Source organism: Tiliqua scincoides, chromosome 1 (genome assembly GCF_035046505.1).
Source record: "Tiliqua scincoides isolate rTilSci1 chromosome 1, rTilSci1.hap2, whole genome shotgun sequence".
Lineage (NCBI taxonomy): Eukaryota > Metazoa > Chordata > Lepidosauria > Squamata > Scincidae > Tiliqua > Tiliqua scincoides.
Genome location: NC_089821.1, coordinates 79,620,722 through 79,643,095, shown reverse-complemented (window position 1 = coordinate 79,643,095; position 22,374 = coordinate 79,620,722). Strand labels below are relative to the sequence as shown.

Genomic DNA, 22,374 nt, shown 5'->3' with positions numbered 1-22,374 from the left:
GATTACCTAAAGGTATTATTGCACTAGCTCCATCTACATAATCTGTCATTGACTAATCTGTTGTAATCAGTGCTTTTTTTGTAAAAGAAAAGGTGCAGGAACTCACAACTTGTTAATCTTTTATTTATTTATTTTAAAACCATTTTTAATTGGAGAAATAAAATATTTTTTTTGTGCTTCCCCCTAAAGATGAACTTACTTCTGAGTAGACATGCATAGGATTGGCCTGTCAATCTCCACATCCCCTTCCCCCTAGCTACTTTTTTACACATGGGGAAAAATACTGTATAGGTGCACTTGTAGTGTGTAGTATGTAGTGTGGCACTACTTTGAGGAGAGGAAGCAGTGAATGGATTCCAAAAAATGGCTTACATGAGTTTCATGTAGTAAAATTACTCTAAGCAACTGTAGGAGTAAGAACAAAAAAGGAATTCTTACACGAGAGGAGTCCTTAGGTGCACACAGAAACAGCTACGTTTGCAAACAAGCCATTAAATATGGTTTAATTCAGGTATCAGAATACTCTCTGTCTTTGGGAAGGCGCTTGGCATTCAATTGTATGTTCTCTGCTGCCCTGAGCAGCTGCTGTGCATTACTGGAGAGGAGCTGCAAATGATGGCTGGTGAAGGGCATGCTTGTGGGGGAAGAATGAGGAGGATCTCTGGCAAGGCTGGACAGCACATTGTACACATGTAGAATCCCTTTTCACCTGCCCTTAACATGTGAAAACGGGTGCAGATATACATCTCTGCCAGGATTAAGAGCCCAATCCTAGGTATATCTACTCTGAAGTAAGTCTCGTTCTAGTCAATGGAGCTTACTCCCAGGAAAGTGCCTAGGATTGCAGCCTAAGAGCCCAATCCTATGCATGTCTTTTCAGAAGTCCACTTTAGTGAATGGGGCTTACTGTGGATAAGATGGCAACCTCAGAGCCAAAGCCTATGGCTGTCTCCTCAGAAGTCAGTCCCAGTAGAGGCAGTGGGGCTTCCTCCCAGGAAAGTGTGGAGAGGGCTTCAGCCTCAGAGCCCTTCCTCTGCCTGTCTACTCAGGCTGCAAGGCTATTACACTTTCCCGGGAGTAAGCCCCATTGAACACAATGGAACTTACTTCTGAGTAGACATGCATAGGCTTGGGCTCTCAGGCTGCAAGGCTATGCACCCTTTCCCAGGAGCAAGCCCCATTGAGCACAGTGAGACTTACTTCTGAGTAGACACACCTAGGCTCGTGCTGCAGATTGGCATGGGGGCTGCACCAGCCAGCTTCCTTCCCCTCCTCCTCCGCCAAGCCAGTACCTGGGCGTTCCGTGGGTGCCGCAGCCCGTCTCCCTGCCTGGCTGTCTGTCTGTCCTCCTTGGCATCGGCGCGTGTCCCCTGCGCCCTCTACGGGCTTGGAAGCTGCGCAGGGAAGCAGAACATGGGGGGGAGGCGGGCTGGGCTCAGGCGAGAGCTTGGGGATGGGGGCAGGAGGGGGTCGTTGTGCGGTCAAGGCAGGGGCCAGGCACCCGCCCACCCTGCACCCCCCAGCACCCACACAGCAAATGCCTCTGTTTTGCTCCCCCCTTCCTGGAATGCCTCCGAAGGGGAGGGGCCCCTGCAAAAAGGTGCCGGAACTCCGTCCCCCCGTGTTCCATTAGAAAAAAAGCCCTGGTTGTAATACACCACAAACAACTGGTAGACACTGCACCTGAGCCTGCATTGAGCCCTCTTTAACATTCTTTTCCAAGTTTCCCAGCATGAAAGTTAGTACCTGCCCAAAGAAGTTCTAATGTTCCCACAAGGCTCACTATGTTTCGTCTAAACCAGGGGTGTCCAAAGTTTTTGGCAGGAGGGCCAAATCATCTCTCTGACACTGTGTTGGGGGCCGAGGAAAAAAAGAATTAATTCAAATTTAAAATTTGAATAAATTTATGTAAGTTTACATAAATGAATATATTAAAGATGAACTTATATGAATGAATGAAGGTCTTGAAATAGCTCAAGGCCTATAAAGGCCTTGCATGACGCAAGGTTGGCCTTTCCTTTGCTGCCGCTACTGCATCACAGACCTGAAACAGCAAGCAGTGGAAGGAGCCTTCATCCCACAGCTCATGGGAGATGTCAAACAGTTGCCCTCACGCTGAGAGCAGTTGCATCGGGCCAGTGTGGGCTTCAACAAATCTCCAGAGGGCCAGAGGCTCATTGGAGACTGTTTATGATTTCTCTATCTATGCCTAATAAAGGTTCATTCATTCATTCATTGGAGACTGGGGGCTCCCTGAGGGCCACATTGAGAGGCCTCAAGGGCCGCAGGATTTGGGCACCCCTGGTCTAGACCAACACCTTAGGACAGGGGTGTCAAACATAAGGCCCAGGGGCCAGATGCAGCCTGAGGAAGCTTTTTATTCAGCCCTCAGGCTCTCAGCTGCTAAGCAGTGCTAAGGAGTTGCTGATGAAAGACAGCTCACATGAAATTGGGCTCTCCCATATCTTGAAATATGATCAAGATTTGCATATTTTCTCTTCTGTCATTTGCAACTAATGAGTTCCTAAGTGAGAGAAGTGCTTATTTTTGGTTAAGCCTTGTTTAATGACATAATTTCCTGCCTAATGACATCACTTTTGGCCCTTTGCAGGCATCATGAATGCTATTTGGCCCTCTGCATGAAACAAGTTTGACACCCCTGCCTTAGGATGTTAGCATAGCTGGTTTATGCGGCAGGGTTTGGGAGACTTTGGTTAAGCAGAGCGCTTCAAGAGAAGAGGTCATAAAGAAAGGGAAATACTTTATTTATGAGAACTGCGAACTTGGATAGGGAAGGAAAGAGAGATCCTACATGCTTGCTCTCTAGCTGGGAATGGGGATTCTGGGAAGGAGGAGGAAGGAAGGAGAGCCTGAGGTTAGCAATCTGCATACCAAAGATAGCTTTACTGGAAAAACAAGAGGAGAAACCTTCCTTTTCCTGTTTGGTTAACTCACTAGTTGTTTTTCCCCCTTCAGGTGCAAGTGTTGAAGTACTTTCTCCACTTCCAACATGGGCATCTTCATCCAGGCCATCACCACAAGCTAAGACTATGTACTTGAACTAGCCTTATTCCAGTCACAGAGTACACTGGCTCCCTGAGTTATATGGTGGCTGTATTGGTGTTTTCTGGCAGACAAAGTATATCCTTTGTGGTGGTTTTCAGTAGGCAGGATAGCACTAGGCTGGCCAAAGACAGCTCTTTGGAGGGATGTACATCTTCACTTCTGTACAGACCTTCAGAACTGAACCAGTACATATGTAGGGGACCTAGTTAAATGGCCACTATCTCATTGGCCCCTACTTTTCTTCAGGAGAAGCACAGCCTGGCTGCACCAAAGACACAGAAGCAGCCTGAAGCTTCTTGGGAAACACTGGGGCTAGGACTGCTGCAGCAACAGTCCTTGCACAAGGGTCAGCAGCAGACATTTGGCCTCACTCAGCACTGAAAGCTGCAATTCCCCCACATTGCAAATCCCTCCTTCTATATTCCTTAATCTTCTCTTTTCCTTACAATGCCCCATAGTTCTTACAGTAAAAGTGTCTTTACTTATTAGTTATGCCCTGAAGAACAGCTCATGTTCTGAAAGGATGAAATGCATATATAGCTTACACAGCACACAGAAACATCAAAAAGACATCAAGGAATAAAATACAACTGGTAAAGAACTACAGCCTGGGAGTGTGGAAAAAGACATACCACAAGCAGCACTGGCAGCTTTGCTGTGTCCCATACATGCGGTATGTGCCCGCATGTTCCAGCTGTGGAACTCATTAAATATGAGAACAATCAGATTGAGGAAAACTTATTTTGGCCATTTACTTTTCCACCATCAGATGCTCTTATGGGTAAGATACACTACAAGATCCCAAGTTTTCCAACTTGCAGGATCTTAAATCAAAACTACAGGGAGTCTTCTGACACCATAAAGATTGACAATTTATGCCACAATTTACAGACTAGAGCACACTCAGATGCGCGCGTACACACATACTCGGGGGTAACACTGTAATCACTGGGAACAAGTTATAAAATACAAAATGTACAACCAGTGTCATTTCTAGACACATTCCAAACATTTACCAGGTAAGATCTGTTGTGTAGTTACTCTACACAGCAGTGTAACCCGGTGAAAATACCATGGACCCTCACTTTACAATGGGTTCACTTTATATTCAAATCACTTTGCAATTGACTTTCCATCATACAACAAGGTTCACTACATGATACGGTAATCACTTTACGATGGGCACATCACAGGACTTCACGGGTGATAGATAAGCCAATCAGCAATGTGAACACAAGTGTTTGGTAGCATTACAGTCAAAAGCAGCATTTTAAACTTTGTAGCTATGTGTCCAGCAGAAAGGAAACAGCCTTGTAATTTGTGTTTTTTAATTACAGGTGGAGCCTATTTATCCGGGTTAGTTCCGTTCCGTGACTTGGCGCATGTCTGGTGTCTGGCATAGATGCCTTTAAAAAGAGATTGGGCAGACTTATAGAGGAAAAGTAAATCACAGGTGAGAAGCTGTGATGGTTATGTGCAACCTCCTGGTTTTAGAAGTAGGCTACTTCAGAAGGCCAGATGCAAGGGAATGGCAACAGGATGCAGGTATCTTGTTGTCTTGTGTGCTCCTCAAGGCATTTGGTGGGCCACTGTGAGATACAGGAAGCTGAATTAGATGGGCCTATGGCCTGATTCAGTGGGGCTGTTCTTGTGTTCCTATGATTAACAAAAAACACATTGTGCTAAATTCCATAGACTTATGCAAATACTGCAGCCTGACACTTCCGGATGGAAGGAAACTAAGGCAGCTGTTATCAATCCCCTCCCCTCCGTACTCAGCCCTCCCATTGCCAGCTGCCCAGCTTCTTTCACAGTTGGGATGCTGATCATTTAGGAACCCAGTCTTATGCGTTTCTACTCAGAAGTAAGCCCCATTGTAGTCAATGGGGCTTACTCTCAGGAAAGTGTGGAAAAGATTGTAGGCTAAATCTCATGCTTTGCTTGGTGGGAAGGCTTGCTTTTGTTGGTGATAGCCTGCACCATGGGGGGGGGGAATTTGGCGAACACTCCTGTCAGGGTCTTGCTGCCTGGCCAGCCCCTGCCTTACCTGGAGGTGCAGGGGGGGTGGAGGACAGGCAAGGGAGAGCCATGGGAGGCTGAGGGCAGATCCCACCAGCCAACCCTGCGGGCTGCCAGGGCTGGCAGGGAGCTATGGGTGGAGCAGGAGCAGCCCCCAGAGAGGAACTCCTCCCTGAAGTGCAGGGGTGTCGGGGACGGAGGGGGAGAGCCCCAGGCAGTAGTGGGCACAAACCCCCGGCAACCCCTTCAGATGACCAGACACTGCGGGGAGCCGGGGGCGGGGGGAAAAGCAACCCCCCGCAAGCAGCAACCCCAGGGAGAGCACCTCCCCCCATGGACACCACCGGATCTTCTTGCCTCACAGGGGGCTCAGGCAGGAGTAGGGCGGCGGGGAGACAGGCGGGGAGGAGGAGCAAGAGGCAGGCCAGGGCACAGAACCACTCAGCTGGTGAGCAAGCCTCCCGCAGACTCAGACAGCAGGGCAGGGTTGCCTTCCTGGCAGGGTTGACCAGGTGCAGGGTTGGCAGGGTTGACAAGGTGCCTGGGCTGACTGGGTGAGAGGGGTAGAGCCAGGAACTCCATAAAGGCTGGGGAGGCCAATGATGAGGAGAAAGCCGGGCAAGGCTAACAGCCAGGAGGAAAGCTGCATGCCCATGAGACCCAGGCTAACTTAGAAGTCAAAGAGGGGGACCCGGCTGGATCTAACCCCCCCTTTTGGACCTGAGGCCACTCAGCCTCACCCCAGGGACCTGCCACAGGGTGAGTCTGAACCCCTTTTTGGTCGGATGACCCTCAACCCCCTCCCCAGGATCTGACAACTCCCTGGGTTTTTTAAAGTAATCCCCTCTGTTGCTATCACACCTCTCTCTCTCTCTCTCTCTCTCTCTCTCTCTGTGTGAGTGAGTGAGTAATTGTGCATGCAAGCTCCACCTTGCACATGTTCTGGCTACAGAGGTTCCCCCCCCCCTTCCCCTCCTCAGCCTCTTTGCAGGCTCAGGAGCTCCAAGAATGTTACTGTTCCTTGCAAGGGGAAACTCTTCCAGGGCTATTTCCCTGCCTGGGCGAGGCGGAGCCTTTTTGCAGTGTTTTGGGCTGCCTGGAGACCCCAGCGCAGGGCAAAGGAGGCAAAGATGTGTGTGACTTTCAGTACCCCCACCCCATTCACATTGAGACAAATCCACAGATAAAAAATCCGTGGATAAATAGGCTGCACCTGTACAACATTGTATAAACTGATTGCCATGGCCCCTAAAGAGTGCAGCAGGCACCTTTTAAATCACCTTTTAGTTAGTTTAATTCTTGCTTAATTCTATAGCAAAAACTTGAACTTCTAAAGTCTTGGAACAAAATACCCCCCAACACATTATCGGGTTCGCATGACAATATTTTCACCATGTCTGCAGAATGGATTACCACTGTAAAGCAGGGGTCCACTGTATAACCTTTCTAGCTTTACTATGGTAATGAAACACCTACATTGGGGGAGAAATGCCTGGTCTTGATTAAGCCCAAATGAATAGACTCAAACTTGTTGATAAAATCTAGCTGAGTAATTTCACACTGGTGTCTCCTGAACTGCCACAATTAATGCTCAGGAAACACTATTTCCTTTTAAGATAAAACTTATTTCCATACACCAAGATGAAGATATTAATATCCAATGGGGAGACAACAACACAGAAAGTAATAAAATTGACAACTTTTAACACTTGCTACTATGGAATTAGCACGAATCCACAGCTTGCTTTGCCAGCATGCGTTTCATGCATGATGTTCTTAATTTGCTGCAGTAGCAAAGTGGGCAGGCAGTGCTTCTTCAACATTCTCAGTCTGTACTAATCTACAATTTGCTTTTCCTCTCAGGGAAATGAAACAGGTTGTCAGGATAAAGGCATGTTTAAAAAAACACATACACACTCCAATCCTGTTATGAATTCAACGAACATGCTATAATTAACATCAGTCCTAGAAAAACCTTTTACGTACTTTATAATTCTTTAAGCTGGGTAAACACACCCATGTTTTGATCATTTTGACACTGCCTATCACCGCTGTTTCTAATGCTTTTGAAAGCATCTTCACCACAATAATGGCAGTAATTGCAGAACTGCACAGAAGAATGTTATGCGACTAAAGGCGTTTGCAGACCATCAGCGGTAAGGGGATGGAGTCAACCAACAAGACACTGCCTTTAAGATTGCGACGGTCCTTTGACATTATATGTAGCCAGTGCTATTAACTGCTATGGGGCCCAGACCTGATTACCAAAGAAACATAAACCAATTATTGTGCCAGTTCTTACATATAGCAAGGATAACAACAAGGAATGTCATCTGACTGAAGAAACAAAAAGTGTTACTTAGCTGCCCGACTTTGATTGATTGCTCTATTCAATTTTACATAATGCAAACCTCAGTAAAGGTGCTTTTCCCAATAATCCTGAATAAAGGAGATACAGTAACTTCTTATGAATGCAGGAGACCTTGCAACATAAGCTACTGCTCAGTGTTAAAAGGCCATCTCTAATACCATCTTTTGCATAACACATCGAGCATAGAATGTTCTCTCACAGCAAGACACCAGCCATCAAAATGGCTTCAACAAAACAAACAAGTTAAGGGAAGATCCAAGCATTACAAAAGACTCCGATTTAATGGAAATATTGACATTGATTTTGGATGAGCACTGTCAGCCTCAGTTGCCTCTGCAACAACATGGCCTCATCCTGAAAGGCAAACTATCTGCTTGCTGTGTACACAGACATGAAGAAAAGGCATGCGGGGTTAAATCCCTTATGAAAAACAAGCCAATACACCTCTACGTGTGCAGGGTGTGTGTGTAATAATGATACTGACCTCCTTTGCAAAACAGTTTGAGGTATCTGTTCTCATGAAGGCTTAAATATTACCGTTGTCGAGTGAATTAGAATGATTGTGTTTAGGACTGCAAACACTTATCTATTTAATTGGCAAGACCAATCAACAAACCCTTCCTAATAAATTAAGACTTCCTTCTCTCATCAATTAATCCAGGACTAACCACACAGCATACACACGAAAAGGCTCTCTCCTCCTTTGAATCAGCAAGCTAACTCACAGGACCAAACACTAATGAAAACTATCTTGAATATCATGAAAAAGCTGCAAGAACAGATGGCCTTTGTTTGGCACCTAAAATACATCAATGAAGGAATATGAAAAATACATCAATGAACATGCGTTTCTTTACACACATATAAAGAAAGAATTCTAGAATTTGGGAGCCACCAAAGGAAAGGGCCTCTCTCCAGTAACCAACCACCCAACTTCCAAAGCTACATAGATAAGGATTTTGGAGGATGGTCTCAATCGACAATCGCATTAGAGAATAAGGTCCAACCTAGTCCTTTTCTTTGTAGCTTTGGAAGTTGGGTGGGTTTTACAGGCCTAAACCTTCATTTTGAATTGGACCCAGAAACAAACTGGAAGTCAGTAAAGAACGCTTACTACTGGGATGATAAGGTCACAGTCATTAGCAACTGTTAAGCCATTTCTGCCCAACATTGCGTATACGCAACGAGGATCAAATGTGTATGCCTGTGGGCTGTGCCACCTGAAGTTTTCGGACATGTTCCAAGGTAGCCCCAAATATAGATTATTATGACAATGCATAGCTCCGTTATCACACACAGTTATGGACCAAAATAATAAAAGCATCAACATGTTTAAAGCTTACCTTGATGCCACACACAGCTGAGGTACATAATTATTTCCAAACCTGAACTAAAAATGGCTGTTAAAATTGTATGCATGGCATGGGATACACCCTTTTCTAATCCACTGATCTGAAAAGTCCATCGTTTTCTGTAAACTGTACAAAGTCGCATCCAAGAAAGTTTGCAGGCCTGAGAACCACAGTGAATGCCCTTAAGAGCGAACAGAGTAACATGGAAAGGGAGCTGATATCTGGAGTCTCTGAAATCTATGCTGTATTTGTCTCAGGCAAGTACATTTTATGATTTTCCTTAACCTTGTTCCACTCCCTTTCTATTCTCAGATATTCTTCTGTATGCATAACCTACATCTTTCTTTCATCAGAGTAAACATGTATCATAAGGTGATATGACACAAGTACTATCAAAAGGATCAGGGCGGCACAATTAAGGACACTGCTTGACACCAGACCCCTGGATTCACTGTTGCTATCTCTGCCACAGCGCAGTGGGGGGGGGAAGCGCTTTGCCATGTCTGGTGTGTGATTTTCAAACTGGAACTGCAGGACTTCCTGTTCTATTTAAAGGGGCCACACAGATCTTCATTCACATGGTCCCTGTAATTAAAACCAGAAGTTTCACTTCCAGATCTGCAAAATGAGTACACCAGAGCATGGTAAAGAAGCGAGCTATCTGCTTTTCACTCTTCCCACTTTTAGTGAATGGGAAGCGGATCAATGTGGCTTGCATCTGTGGTAGGCTGGAGGGAGGCAACAGGAGACCTGAGATAAAGGGCACCCCAAATTGATTTCCCTTTCACCATCTGCCACTGACACAAGCTGCATCAGATCATGTCATGGATGGGCCAGCAATAAAGAATATCTTCCTTACTTGTAAACTTCTTACATCCAAGAAGTTCGTCTTCTGCTCAGATGAATAAAATCCAGTCTCCAGTTGACTGAAGTGATTGGTTACCTGAAGTTAGACAGCTATGCAAGCAAGTCCTTCAATTCCATAAAAGGAACTATTTGCTGCAGTATCTTCGGTACGGAAACCTAGTTTGGACAGGTGGCTAGAGCACTGAACTTCTAGTACTCGAGGCTGAAATCCCAACTCAGACATGGATTGATTGGATGACCTTGAGCAGGTCACTATTTCAGTGCTTCATGTAGAAAATCTGACAAATAGTGACCTACTTCATAGGCTAGTATACACCACTTTTAAAATTGTAGAAAATAACTATGGTAAGAGCACAGTTAAACCCATCAGGTTTTATTAATGGAGATCTGTTTTTCTGCCTCCCTTCTTAGCCGCTACCTGTGGCAAACGAGCTAAGCTGCCTCAACTCCTGGCCATTACAACTACAAAACTCACAACTGAAAATCTGGTGACCCATGCAAATGTTTACATCACCCCTCATTTGACACTGCTAACACAGCCGTTCGTATATGTGAAAGCTGTTATTCATCTTCACTCCCCATTATGTCAGCTTTCTGTCTGAGAAATGTATTATCCAACTTATGGTCACACTCGGTTTACACAGCTTGACTTTTACAGAAACCGGTAGGCAGACGAGCATAAAAAATAAAATAAAATCAGATCTACAAACTCCAGCGAATGCCCTGAGAAAAAGAAAACATCTATAAATTAAACCACAAGTCTGTGGTTTTACCAGCAGAGACTTCTAGGGAAGCCTACAACAAAAGATTTAATCAGACTATTATCACAGCATTTGTCTTACACAATTCATTGGTTCACCAAGCTAATAATCACCAGCACGGAAAACATTAATTGCTTAGTGTGTTTAACAGATACACTGATTATTAATGTATTTTTAACCCAAACTTCAAACATAATTCTTGATTCAGAGTATGCTTTAAGAGTCCCCTAACCACAGTTGTTTTCTATGTATTTTTGGAGAAAATGTGTTCATACATCCTGTGCATATCGAAACTCCTTTATTATAACAAACCAATCAGGACTGTGCCCCGACTGGAATTAAGTTTCAATCAATGAGACTCACTGGTATGCACAGGTTTAAGACAAAACGTCTTTCAACTGTAATAATGAAGACCTTGGGGTTCGTTCAAGCAAGAACCTTCCCCTCTTCCATTTATTTAGTTTTTCTGACTTGAACCTCAACAGTCACTACCTTTCCCAATCACAGGCCTGTTTTCCGTAGCAGTTGTCAGAATGCGGACAGGTTATAGGTAGACATCAGCCACCACATCAAAATGGGCATGCATATGTTGAATCCACTAGATGGGATCGCACTGACACATTTCAAACATGCCAGCTCCACAGACTGAAAAAACCAGCAGGCTCCCTGACACCACACTTGACTTCAGCTGTGGCCACTGATTCAGCACTTCGAGAGCATCCAAGGGGGGAGGAAGGAGGGCAAGGAGACATGAGCAAAGGAAAGAACACTGAGGCTCAATCAGGGGTTGCACCTGGGCTTAAAGGGGCTAGACCAGAAAGGGAGGAGGACACTGGGGACTACAAACTGTGACAGGGCATCAAGGATGAAGGCTGGGCCATAGCAGTGATCTCAACCTGAGCTATGCAGTCCCACCTGCCAAGAAGATTTCCATAAGGCAGTGGAGGGGAGAGGGTGGTATAATCCCCTCCCTGCTTTTGAAGCAACCTTGGGATCCAGGGTCCGAGGGAAGGAATCCAATGGTGGCCACCCAACAAGAGGGTGCACCCGCTAACGTGCCAATTTCCCATGGGGTAAAGTCTGAACCCTTCTCCCCCCACTCAACCAGGAGACATATAGCAACCTTATCAATTTGTCCAATGGCATAATAATATTAGCCATTTTATTCTCAATCCCTTTTTAATGATCCCAAGCATGGAACTGGCTTTCTTCGCAATTGCCACACAATGGGAAAATACTTTCATTGAGCTGCCCACCACCACTGTAAAATCTCAATCCTGATCTGTTACTGACAGCTCAGAACCCATCAGCTGGTCACCATTAAAAACAAACGCGGTGGCTTCATTACACCTCAAAAGATGGTGTGGCTTCATTCTGTCACACAGGAAAGGGATTTTGTTGGTCTAAGTATGGTGCCTTGCCTCCTGAGGTCACTGTTGCTGTTGTTTTTCTTTTCTTTTAAGTGGATATCAGTTCCTTCCTTCTCACTGTGCTGAGCCATTTTTCCTCTGCCCTGGCACTCAGTTGCTTCTATACGTTCACAAGGCAAAGGCAGAGATGGTGTGATCTGTAGTGTGTCATTGTGGCGTTTCCACACTTGCTTCTCTGTCTGTGTATCTTTAGCGGTTAGCCTAGAAAACTAAGGAAAAATCCACTTCTTTGCCTCAGCCCCCACCTCCAGACAGTCAGCAGCAAAGTAAAATCAATTTAGAAAATTGCCAGTTCAAACACTGGCATCTCCAGGTAGGGCAGAGGAAGATCTCCATCTGGACGCCTGGAGAACCACTGCTAGCCAGTGTCGACAACACTGAGCTAGATGGACCAAAGGCCTGACTCGGTACAAGGCCGGTTGCACTTGCTCAGAAAATGAGTCTGGGGGGGGGGTGTCACTCTGCAATTAGCCATGTAGGGATTATATATAATTTAGAGTCTCCTGGAGAAGGGAATGCAAGAGAGGAAAGACTATGTATTGAAAGATACTCCAGAGCTATCTTGCCAAATTCTTCTGTACTGAAGCATTTTCTCTAAATATAAGCCATCATGGCAGACACAGTAGGACTTCCAGGTTCTATTTACCAAAATTACCTTCAATTCTAGGTTCTACCTTCAATTAAGATAAGAAGATTTTCAAGAAATTCACATCAATCTCTTTTGCAACAGCCAGGACCTATTGTTTTTAAAACAGGATTTCTGTGACCAAAAACACAAAACCTCCGAATAAACATCTAAACAAAGCTCCTTTCCTGACAAATATATAACTATTGCGCCCTGCTTCCGTACGTTCCATTTCTGAAGGAAAAAAACCTGAAGAATCAGAAGGCTGTGCTTTGTTTTGTTTCTTTTCAAATCTTCATTTTGTTTGCTACACTGGACAAATAGCTGGGGGCTCTATTGGCAGAAGGCAGCCTGCAGTTTTGCATGTCCAGTCTGAGACAACTTCAAGGTCTGACTCCAAAGCGAGTTGAGAAAATACAGTATTAATGCAAGTCCCTGAGAGCTATAAGTATCGCAGACTCTAGAAAATTCAGATTCTGTACTTTCTGCAGCGCAGAGGGTGAGACAATTTTGCCTGAAGACAATTTTGCCTGCAGTAGGAAGCACTTGAAAACTTTGTCCAACAATCTTAAGACAGGATTCCACTCTTTATCTCCCACTGTCCTTACTTCAAGCCAGGAACACAGTATGGCACACCCTCTTAACTGGAATACCTGCTCCAAACAGCTGTGCACAAAACTGCCACCAAGAGCTCCACAAAATGAAAACCATACCAACAAAAGCATGAAATGATAGAGGAGAAACTCTCACATGTAAATGAAGTGGCAATTACTATATGAAGCGGCAAACTACTATATACTCTTGCCTAAGAGCAAGCCCACTGAAGAATGGGACTTATTTCTGAGTGAATATGTATCTGATTGTGTTTTAAGTAGTTGTCTCATTGCAGATCATCCCTTTAAACACACTAGTACAAGTGATGAAACTGTTCTTCTTGCCAAAGTAAAACTACTTTTGAAAACATGACCCATTTTCCAAAGTCACAAAAAAGGTTTTTGAAAGGGATGGGAAGACACCTTCCAGATAGACTTCTAAACTGAAACTTTAACAATCAATCCTTTCAGAACAGTTACACACACTTAACATTACAACCCATATTCACTCATTCCCCCCAGTCTGCACACATGTGGAACTGCACCTGCTGGCCACATCCCCAGCAGCTATACATCCATGCACCTCTCCAAGTCAAAAATAATACAAATAAGAAGAAATCCTTTATAGTATGTACTGCATACAAGATCACTGCAGATGGAGATTGCAGCCATGAAATTAAAAGATGCTTGCTTCTTGGGAGGAAAGCAAAGGTAAGAGTAGACAACTTAATGAAAAGCCGAGACATCACCTTATCAGCAGACGTTCTTATAGTCCAAGCTGTGGTTTTCTCAGTAGTAATATATGGCTGCGAGAGCTGGACCATAAAGAGGGCTGAGCGCCAAAGAATAGATGCTTTCGAATTATGGTGTTGGAGAAGACTTCTGAGAGTCCCCTGGACTGCAAGGAGATCAAATCAGTCAATCCTACAGGAAATCTACCCTCACTGTTCATTGGAAGGACAGATACTGAAGCTGAAGCTTTGGTCATCTCATGAGAAGGGAGGACTCTTTAGAAAGGACCCTGATGCCAGGAAAAATGGAAGGCAAAAGAAGAAGGGGAAGGCAGAGGATGAGATGGTTAAATAGTGTCATGGAGGCAATGAACGTGAATTAGGACAAACTTCGGAAGTTAGTGGTAGACAGGGGGGCCTGGCGTGCTGTGGTCCATGGGGTCATGAAGAGTCGGACACAACTTAACGACTGAACAATAACAACAACATGTACTGCTGGGAGGAAATGAAATGAATCAACATGTTCATACAGAGAGCAAAGAAAACACAGGCAGGGCCAGGATGCTTGGGAATAATATGACCAAACTGCAACAGCATCATAATTTCATTTAAGAGTAGTATATTCACTCCATTTCAGAAAGAGGTTGACTGCAATAAAAAGGTTTGGAGAAAGGCAACAAAAATCATAGACATAAGAACAGATCCAACATAAGTCCTAAATACAAAAGGCCATAGTGGGAAAGGTTAAAAAGATGTTTCATTTCAAGAAGGATCCATTACAAATATTAGTGTTGGGATAGGATATTGATTCACCTTCTTTCAAAATACAGCACAATCTTTTAAAACTGTAAAGCCTGGCAGGCATTTAAAACTCAGGCTTACAGAACTGCATGAATGGCAGTAGGATAGCCATTATTGCAGAACATCTAAGTCCCACAAAAGATAGTGAATGCCCTTTATCTGAAGGCAGCACAGCTCCATTAAACATCACAGAGCTTCACTTTATTCCTCATTTTTTGTGCCAGTCATTGCTGGAAGGCACTAACAGGTCAGAATAACTAAATCCCCCTAAGACTGTGTTGGGATCATCCATGTTCATGCTTATACTCCTCCCCCCCCCCCAAAAAAGCATCACAAATTGACCCAAAATGCAGAGGAAAGCATGCCCAAAATTGAAAACTGGAGTATCCAACCGGTACTGTAATACAGACACCTGTAGACAAAACCATTTAAAGTCTTGAATAAAGACCAAGAAAGGCGGTATATAAATACCTGCTATTAAATACCTGCTATTAAAGAGGCTTAACCAAATATCTTTTTTTTTAAAGCATGCCATATGCTACAGGAACAAGCAAAACAAAAATTAAAAATCCAGTTCAGTAACAACAGATTCAGACATACAAAACTGATGTGTATTTCCTTTTAAAATAAGGTCTTATGGTCAACTCTGCCACTACTCAAGCAGGATAGATAGTCTGTACATTATGCCACCTTGAAAGCTACCACTGAACATCCAACCTCCGGAAAATAAGTCTTTATACACAGTAAGAAAGAGAAAACTCAGGCAGCAGCAGGTGGGATGCTCATGGAGATTCAGGGACAATAACACCATTAAAGAGGTCAGGAGGCAAACTGAACAGGAATACTGAAGCAGAAACAACATCCACCCCACCAATTTTTCCAATATCTCCTACATAATGTTTCGATTCCTGCATCTATCTAGGGCAGCTCTAACACCAGCTCCACTAAAACATGTGAGCAAATCACACTTTTCTCAGGGTGTTGTTAAATATCACAAGGAAATAATTAACATACTATTAATTTTCACTGAAGACTTTTTAGAAAACTATGAAAGTTACAAAAGCACACCTCCAGCAGAAAACACCCACATAACTTTTCCTACTGACAACTGCACAGAAGTCTTAGGGCTGAATCCAATCCAACTTTCCAGATCCAATGCAACCACAACACAGCCCCAAGGTAAGGGAACAAATCTTCCCTTACCTTGAGGAGGCTTCTGTGAGTGCCTCTCCACCACAGAATGCAGCACACACCCTGTTGGCTGCATCAGTGCTGGAAAGTTGGAGGGGAGAGGGCCCTTACAATATATAAACGAAGGCACACTGGAAGTAGCACCAGTCTCTTCCAGTCTCTTGCCTCAATGTTCTTACAAAATAGCAGATGAGACAATAAACCTGTGCATGGACTGACATTTACACAACAAATCCCTGCACATAGAATACTAGGAGTCACGGAAAGGTTACCCTTTTCCTTAATATGCTAGTTTCTTGTGTGTAGGACTCTATTTTCATGGGGGAATATTCTGTCATATGGGTTCCCACCTGTGGTCTGAAGTGATACAGTTCAGGCTAAGGCTTGCCACCTCCATCCACCATTTGTGAAAACGACAATTTCCATTAAGTGGTTTTCAGAATCAGATTGTATGATGACTTTGATAGACTCAGTGCAGATATTAGGTGCCTTTCTGCTTCAGAGACAGAGTGTGTTGGCACCGTATAGCTGGCTGCATACATTAAGAGCATCATGGGGTTTTTTCTTGGGTTTTATTTTTCCTTCCAAGCCAACAGACAGGAGGCCTGTACTAGAGGCAAAAATGAAGTGGTGATTAGCCAAACAACTCTCTTTTTCAGAAATGGCAAGTTCTGTGTGGCAGTTCTGACTCAAGTATTACATGAAGGGGGTCAGCAGGGCCAAACTGCAACATTACAACCATGATCAGTCTGCTTGCTGTGGGTAAAGCAAAGCAGTGGGCAAATTGCTGCTAACATGTCACTTCATTACAGAGGTGCATTTCTGATTGACTGTGCATATGTCATAAAATTAAGAGGTTAGCTAGGTTATGATTATTTACCAAGGGACTGAAGGAAGTCTAATTCCATACAGTTGAGTGAAGGAGAAGAAATCACGAAAATAGTCATGTTAAACAACCTTCTGACTTATTCATGTTAAGCTCTTTAAAGAATCAATTAAGAGAGAGTTTTAAAAGCTTTTTCTCCACCATGAAAAGAAAAGGCTCCACTTTAACAGCTAGCATTACCAAACAGTTTGCGGTACTCTTTGCATTTAAATTATGTTATACCTCGATATTTCTGGATGTGCTGTCATACAGCTTTTCCACTCAGTGCCCAGAACTTCATGACTTCCTCGTTTTTCCAACACCTCCAATTAAAGCTCAGAGTGGCAAATCTATTGTGCAACGATGCATGCAGAAATCTCTAAGGAATTGGGGAAGAATTCTCACTGGAGCTACTTATGATTTTAATACCATCACCCAATAAGATGTTCTATTTAAAAAAAACTACAGACTGAATTTGGCAAAAAACAAAGCCTGAATTCACTGTTCACTGCAAAGGGACAAAAAAAAATAAGCTAATAAATACCACATCTGAAATAATGTCAAATTAAAAATGAAAAGGAATGTTTGGTTTTAATTGATGGTATAATGGTAAGCATTTCAGAGCAGAGAAAGGGCATGAAAACGTCTACAAAATTTCAACGGAAATGGAAAACACACAAACACACACACAGCAAAATCTTCCTGTTGTGAAAACAGAGGTAGCAAAAAGAGAAAGAAGGGAAGTGGAAAGCCATCAATGCAAAGTGCGTTGCATTGCTAGCAAAGTCAGGGGACTCCAAGCATCCATGTGAGCCTCAAATGTCAACCATCCATCCTTTTCTTCACTCCATCTCTTAAGGGGAAATATTTTTACAGAACAGGCTACACAGACACACAGAGACAGACATCCTCTCTCCCTACAAGAATAAAAGACTTACAAAAAACAAGCCTTCATTCTTGTGTGTTTATCAGAATAAGTGCAACTGAACTCAGTGAGACTTCTGAGTAAACATGTTGCAAAGACGGTGCTTATTTCACTCAAAAGTTTAGCCCTTTTTTTTAAAGCATGTTTGAAGTACCCAGTTTCAATATTTTTTCCCCATTTTCCCTGCAGCATCATGGAACACTGCTTATTAGAATAATATGCAATGCAATCAGTGGTGGCAATTTGACTACATTATGGTGACACAGATTTTGAGAATCTTTAAAAAAACTAATAAGCTGAGGGTAGGGGAAATATAACCAACACATCATGAACAACATTTAGCCCAGAGGTAAGCAACTCAACTTTTATCACAGAGTTTGTGACCACGTTTTCCTCTCTCCCCCATCCCCACCTCCACCAGAGTGGAGGATGCCTTCCATGTATTGAGGGACAAGGAAAGAATGTAACCGCACCACTCTGGAGAATAATACATTGTGTAACTATCCAGGAGAATCAGCGGTGCGACGTGTGCAGCCAGCCAGAGAATTGACTGGAGCACATAATTGCTGAGAGGGAGGCAGCAGGAGGACCCCCATGCTCACTGGGCACAGAGGGGTTTAAGGCTGCACTGATCCAATCCACACTTACCTGGAGTAAGCCCCACTGGCTATAATGGGACTTCTGAATAGACATGCATAGGAGTGTGCCTTAAGGCTGCCATCCTAGCCACACTTTCCTGGGAGTAAGCCCCACTGGCTATAATGGGACTTACTTCTGACACGCATAGGCTCTAAATGCATCTGCAACTCTGCCTCGGAGCAGGAAGGCTTTCCCCAGCAAGCCGGCTTTCCGCAGCCCACAGGCCGGCTCCAGAGTCCAGCAAGCTCCAAGGCGGCAGCAGCAGCAGCCTCTGCAAGCAGCATCTCCTCCCTCCCTCCCAAGGCCAAAGAAGTTTCACTTCGGCTGCTGCCAGCGCGCTTGCCAAGCAGCAAGTTGCGCCTGCCGCTGCCACTCTCTGACTTGACAGCCCAGCCCAGCCCAGCCCAGCGCCCCAGGACAACTCGCCCCCTGCCCCGTCCTCCGGGAAGCGCCCCCTAAAGAGGGACCGCTCCCCAGCCACTCACCAAGAGGACCAGGGGCAGCCACATTCTCCCTCCTGCAAAGCACTTGGTGCTGCGCCCAGCCAGAGCCCAGCCAGCTCCTACTCCGCTCCCGCTCGTGCTGAAAGAACGCGCTGCTGCTCTGCCTCTCCCGCTGCTGCTGCTGCTACTGTTGCCACGTCTGGCTAGGCATGCGCAATCCATGGGGAAAATCCTGCCACACTGAAGCTGAGTAGAGCACTGCGAGTGGCATGCTGGGGGTTGTAGTCTCCTCCGGTGTGAGCAGCCTGCGGTGCCACTAGGGCTAAGAGGACAGGGAAAAAGAAAGCCCTGGCACACTGTGGTCTGAGTGACCCACTTGCAGCTGTAGGACAGAGTACTCCATAGAAGAGGAGGCTGGATCCACAGTAGGGGTGTGAGATTGGAAATCAGTGGTTCAAATCTTATGTCAAGGGATTGTCATTCATTCAAAATATGAATGTCCTCCTCCCAACACTGGGCTCAGGGTAGTTTACAACATATAGGCTGCAATCCTAACCTCACTTTCCGGGAGTAAGTCCCATTGAACACAATAGGACTTACTTCTGAGTAGACCTGGTTAGGATTGTGCCCTAAATATAATAAAATATGCACAAATATGCACAAATAAAATATACACAAGTAAAATATAATGAAATATATTCAATGAAAATATAATAAGTGATTCTCAAACTTTTAGCACCGAGACCCACTTTTTAGTATGACAATCTGTCAGGACCCACCGGAAGCGATGTCATGACCAGAAGTGACGTCATCAAGCAGGAAACAATTTTTTGACAATCCTAGGCTGCAATCCTACCCACTTACCCAGGAGTAAGTTCCATTGACTATCATGGTTAAAAGCATATAAATAGTAGCCTGTTGAAGCTACGGATCTGTAACATTTCTTCAAATGCAGTCACATACCATGGTGGCATGAAGTCTACTGTATTAATGGTAAAATATTGAAATGAACGGGGACCCACCCAAAATTGGCTCATGACGCACCTAGTGGGTCCCGACCCACAGTTTGAGAAACACTGCAAAAGCGGCCACCATAAAACCATCAGAATAATATGTCAGAGGTGCGCAGAAAACATGACAGTCGGCAATTTAAATATAAACATAACTCCTGCTAACTGGGTAAGAGGTACTTTTTTAAGTGGGTGCTCCTCCTTTTAGCAGGGGAAGAGTAACTGGCCCACCTCACCCCAGCAGTGTCTTTTCTAGTGGCTGTCTACTGGTGTTCTTTTGCTTCTTGTTAGATTGTGAGCCCTTTTGGGACAAGGAACCATTAGTCATTTGATTTTTCTCTGTAAACTGCTTTGTGAACTTTTAATTGAAAAGTGGTATATAAATACTGTTAATAACAACAACATTGTAAGTTAAAAACAGAAACAGGCACCCACATCAAAACGCAGAAGGAAAAGATCCATAACAAAGTGACAACTAACAGAAATGAGAGACTGAAAAAATAAAGGTCTTCAGCTCCTGCCAGAAGACTGATAATGGAGGGCATATATCTTAATTCCAGCAGGGAAGAATTCCATTACAGTGGAATTACAGAATTTACTTGCATGTATTTTTATTATTATTAAAACAAATTGGCTTACCCCAAAAATGAACAATTTAAAATACATTCACACAAACAGATAATGCAAAACAACTGTCCAGAAGACACAAAAACAAGATAAAATAGCCTTCTGAAACAGCAAGTCTTCCAAGTCCATTTGAAAATGGAGAAAGCCAGCCTTTCTCTCCATAGGGGAGAGTTCCACAAGTTTAGCAATTGATATCCTCTGTGCCAGAAGAGAATATAGGTGTTGAGTTTAGGAATAGTTTTGTTAATACTGTGCAATGGGGGAGGGGGGAGGATTTCACACACACCCCCATGTTTTGTAAATAAAAACTATAGATTGCCAGGTACATTTCCCTATTGTTTTATCCTATCCACACACGCACCTTTAACAAAGACTTTTCTGTAAAGCATAAAATATTCCAGTAGACATTTTCTGTACTAAATTTACCTGATAAAAGAACCAGATTGTTCCAGAGTGTTTCTCAAATGTTGAGGTCTTGCATGTCTATAGCTCCATAAACTCCATAAAATACATAAAACCTTACATAATACATAAAACCATAAAAAAATCTTACAAATGTGTTTTGTAAAGTTCCCTATATCACACATGAAATATTATATGCCTTTTACAAACTTATGAGCCACTTTAACTATTATATTGCCCCACAGAACAAACGGCCTGTCATACAATCCTATGAAACAGGTACCCTACAAAGTTCTGTGAAATAAAAAACATAAAGAATGGAGATCAAACTGCCATAAAACAGACACTGCCAACCCCCCAAAAGTCTCATAGGATTGGCACCGCACATATTCCCATAACATACTGAAGTTCTATAAAACCTCACTATTTCTTACGTATATTCTATTCTACAGATACCCCTCAACAAAGGGATTTAGAGACTGGCCTTGCAGTTTGTCAGGCCAGTGGTCCATTACTCTGAGTACAGCCTATCCCATTGGTCTTCAACCTTTTTCATGCCAGGACCCCCCCCCCCCCCAAAAAAAAAAAATAACTAAAGTATGAGACTGGGGATCCACTGCCAATTTCATCCCCCATCCTGGGACCCAATCTGCTTGCCCCTACCACTGCCCTCCCCCACCTGCCCCATTTTCCCCTACCTCTTGTGTATTCACAGCAACCCTGTGAGGTAGCACTCTGAGCAGGGCTGGCCTTAGGAGCTTCATGGCAAGGCAGCAAGAAGAGCTGTGCAGGATTACATCAAGTACTCAGTTTTGATAAGGTAGTACCATTATTAGATTGGAGCCAAGCCCTCTCTTGCACAGGCTTTGGAGGGTTGCTGCAACCTCCCAAATGTGGCTTTGCAGCCCCACTGAGATCATGATCCACAGGCTGAAGAATACTGGTCTATCCAGAATGGTAGCAAACCTCTGATATCTCAAGTGGCTCCCAACCTTACTATTTAATAGAGAGTTGGTGTAGTGTCGTGGCTGAACTGTGACTCAGCTCTTCTCCATTTAAATATTGCTTCTGCTATGAGCTCACTAGATAACCTTAGGCAAGTACTTCACATGCATGGTGGTATTGTCCTTACAACAACCCAGGAAGGTAGGCAGTTATCATTATTCTGCTATACATATGGGAATAGCTCACCTGAGACCCTAAAATCACCTAAAGCAAAATCCCATGTCTACCCAGAAGTAAGTCCCATTATGTTCAGTGGGACTTACTCCCAGGAAAGTGTGTAACAGATTGTAGCCTGAGGGCGCAATCCTATCCTACTTTCCAGCACCAACGCAGCCATGCCAATGAGGCATGTGCTGCATCCTGCAGTGGGGAGGCAGTCACAGAAGCCTCATCAAGGTAAGGGAATGTTTGTTCTTTTACCTCTGGGTTGCATTGTGGCTGCATCAGTGCTAGAAAGTTGGATAGGATTGGGCCCGTAGTTCATAGCAGAGTGCAGATTGGCAGCTCAGTCTCTCAGTCATGACACCACACCAGTTAACAGTAAAGTAGTGGAAAGGGAGAAGAAAGAGAGCCAGCCAGTGTGCCCTAATTAGAAATGGGGTTACCTATCAATTGGTGACTGGAGGCATGGCTATGAGATGTGGTTTGGTT

At 44.1% G+C, this 22,374-nt stretch overlaps 1 protein-coding gene across 1 annotated transcript in view; it reads right to left on the bottom strand.

Moving 5' to 3' along the window:
* Positions 1-18,829, bottom strand: part of PDIA5 (protein disulfide isomerase family A member 5) — a 188,806-nt gene extending 169,977 nt beyond the window's left edge. The window contains exon 1 of the mRNA XM_066633209.1: positions 18,722-18,829. Within this exon, the coding sequence (XP_066489306.1) occupies positions 18,722-18,745 (24 nt within the window). The 5' untranslated portion in view covers positions 18,746-18,829. The remainder of the gene's footprint in view (positions 1-18,721) is intronic.
* Positions 18,830-22,374: the final 3,545 nt, after the last annotated feature.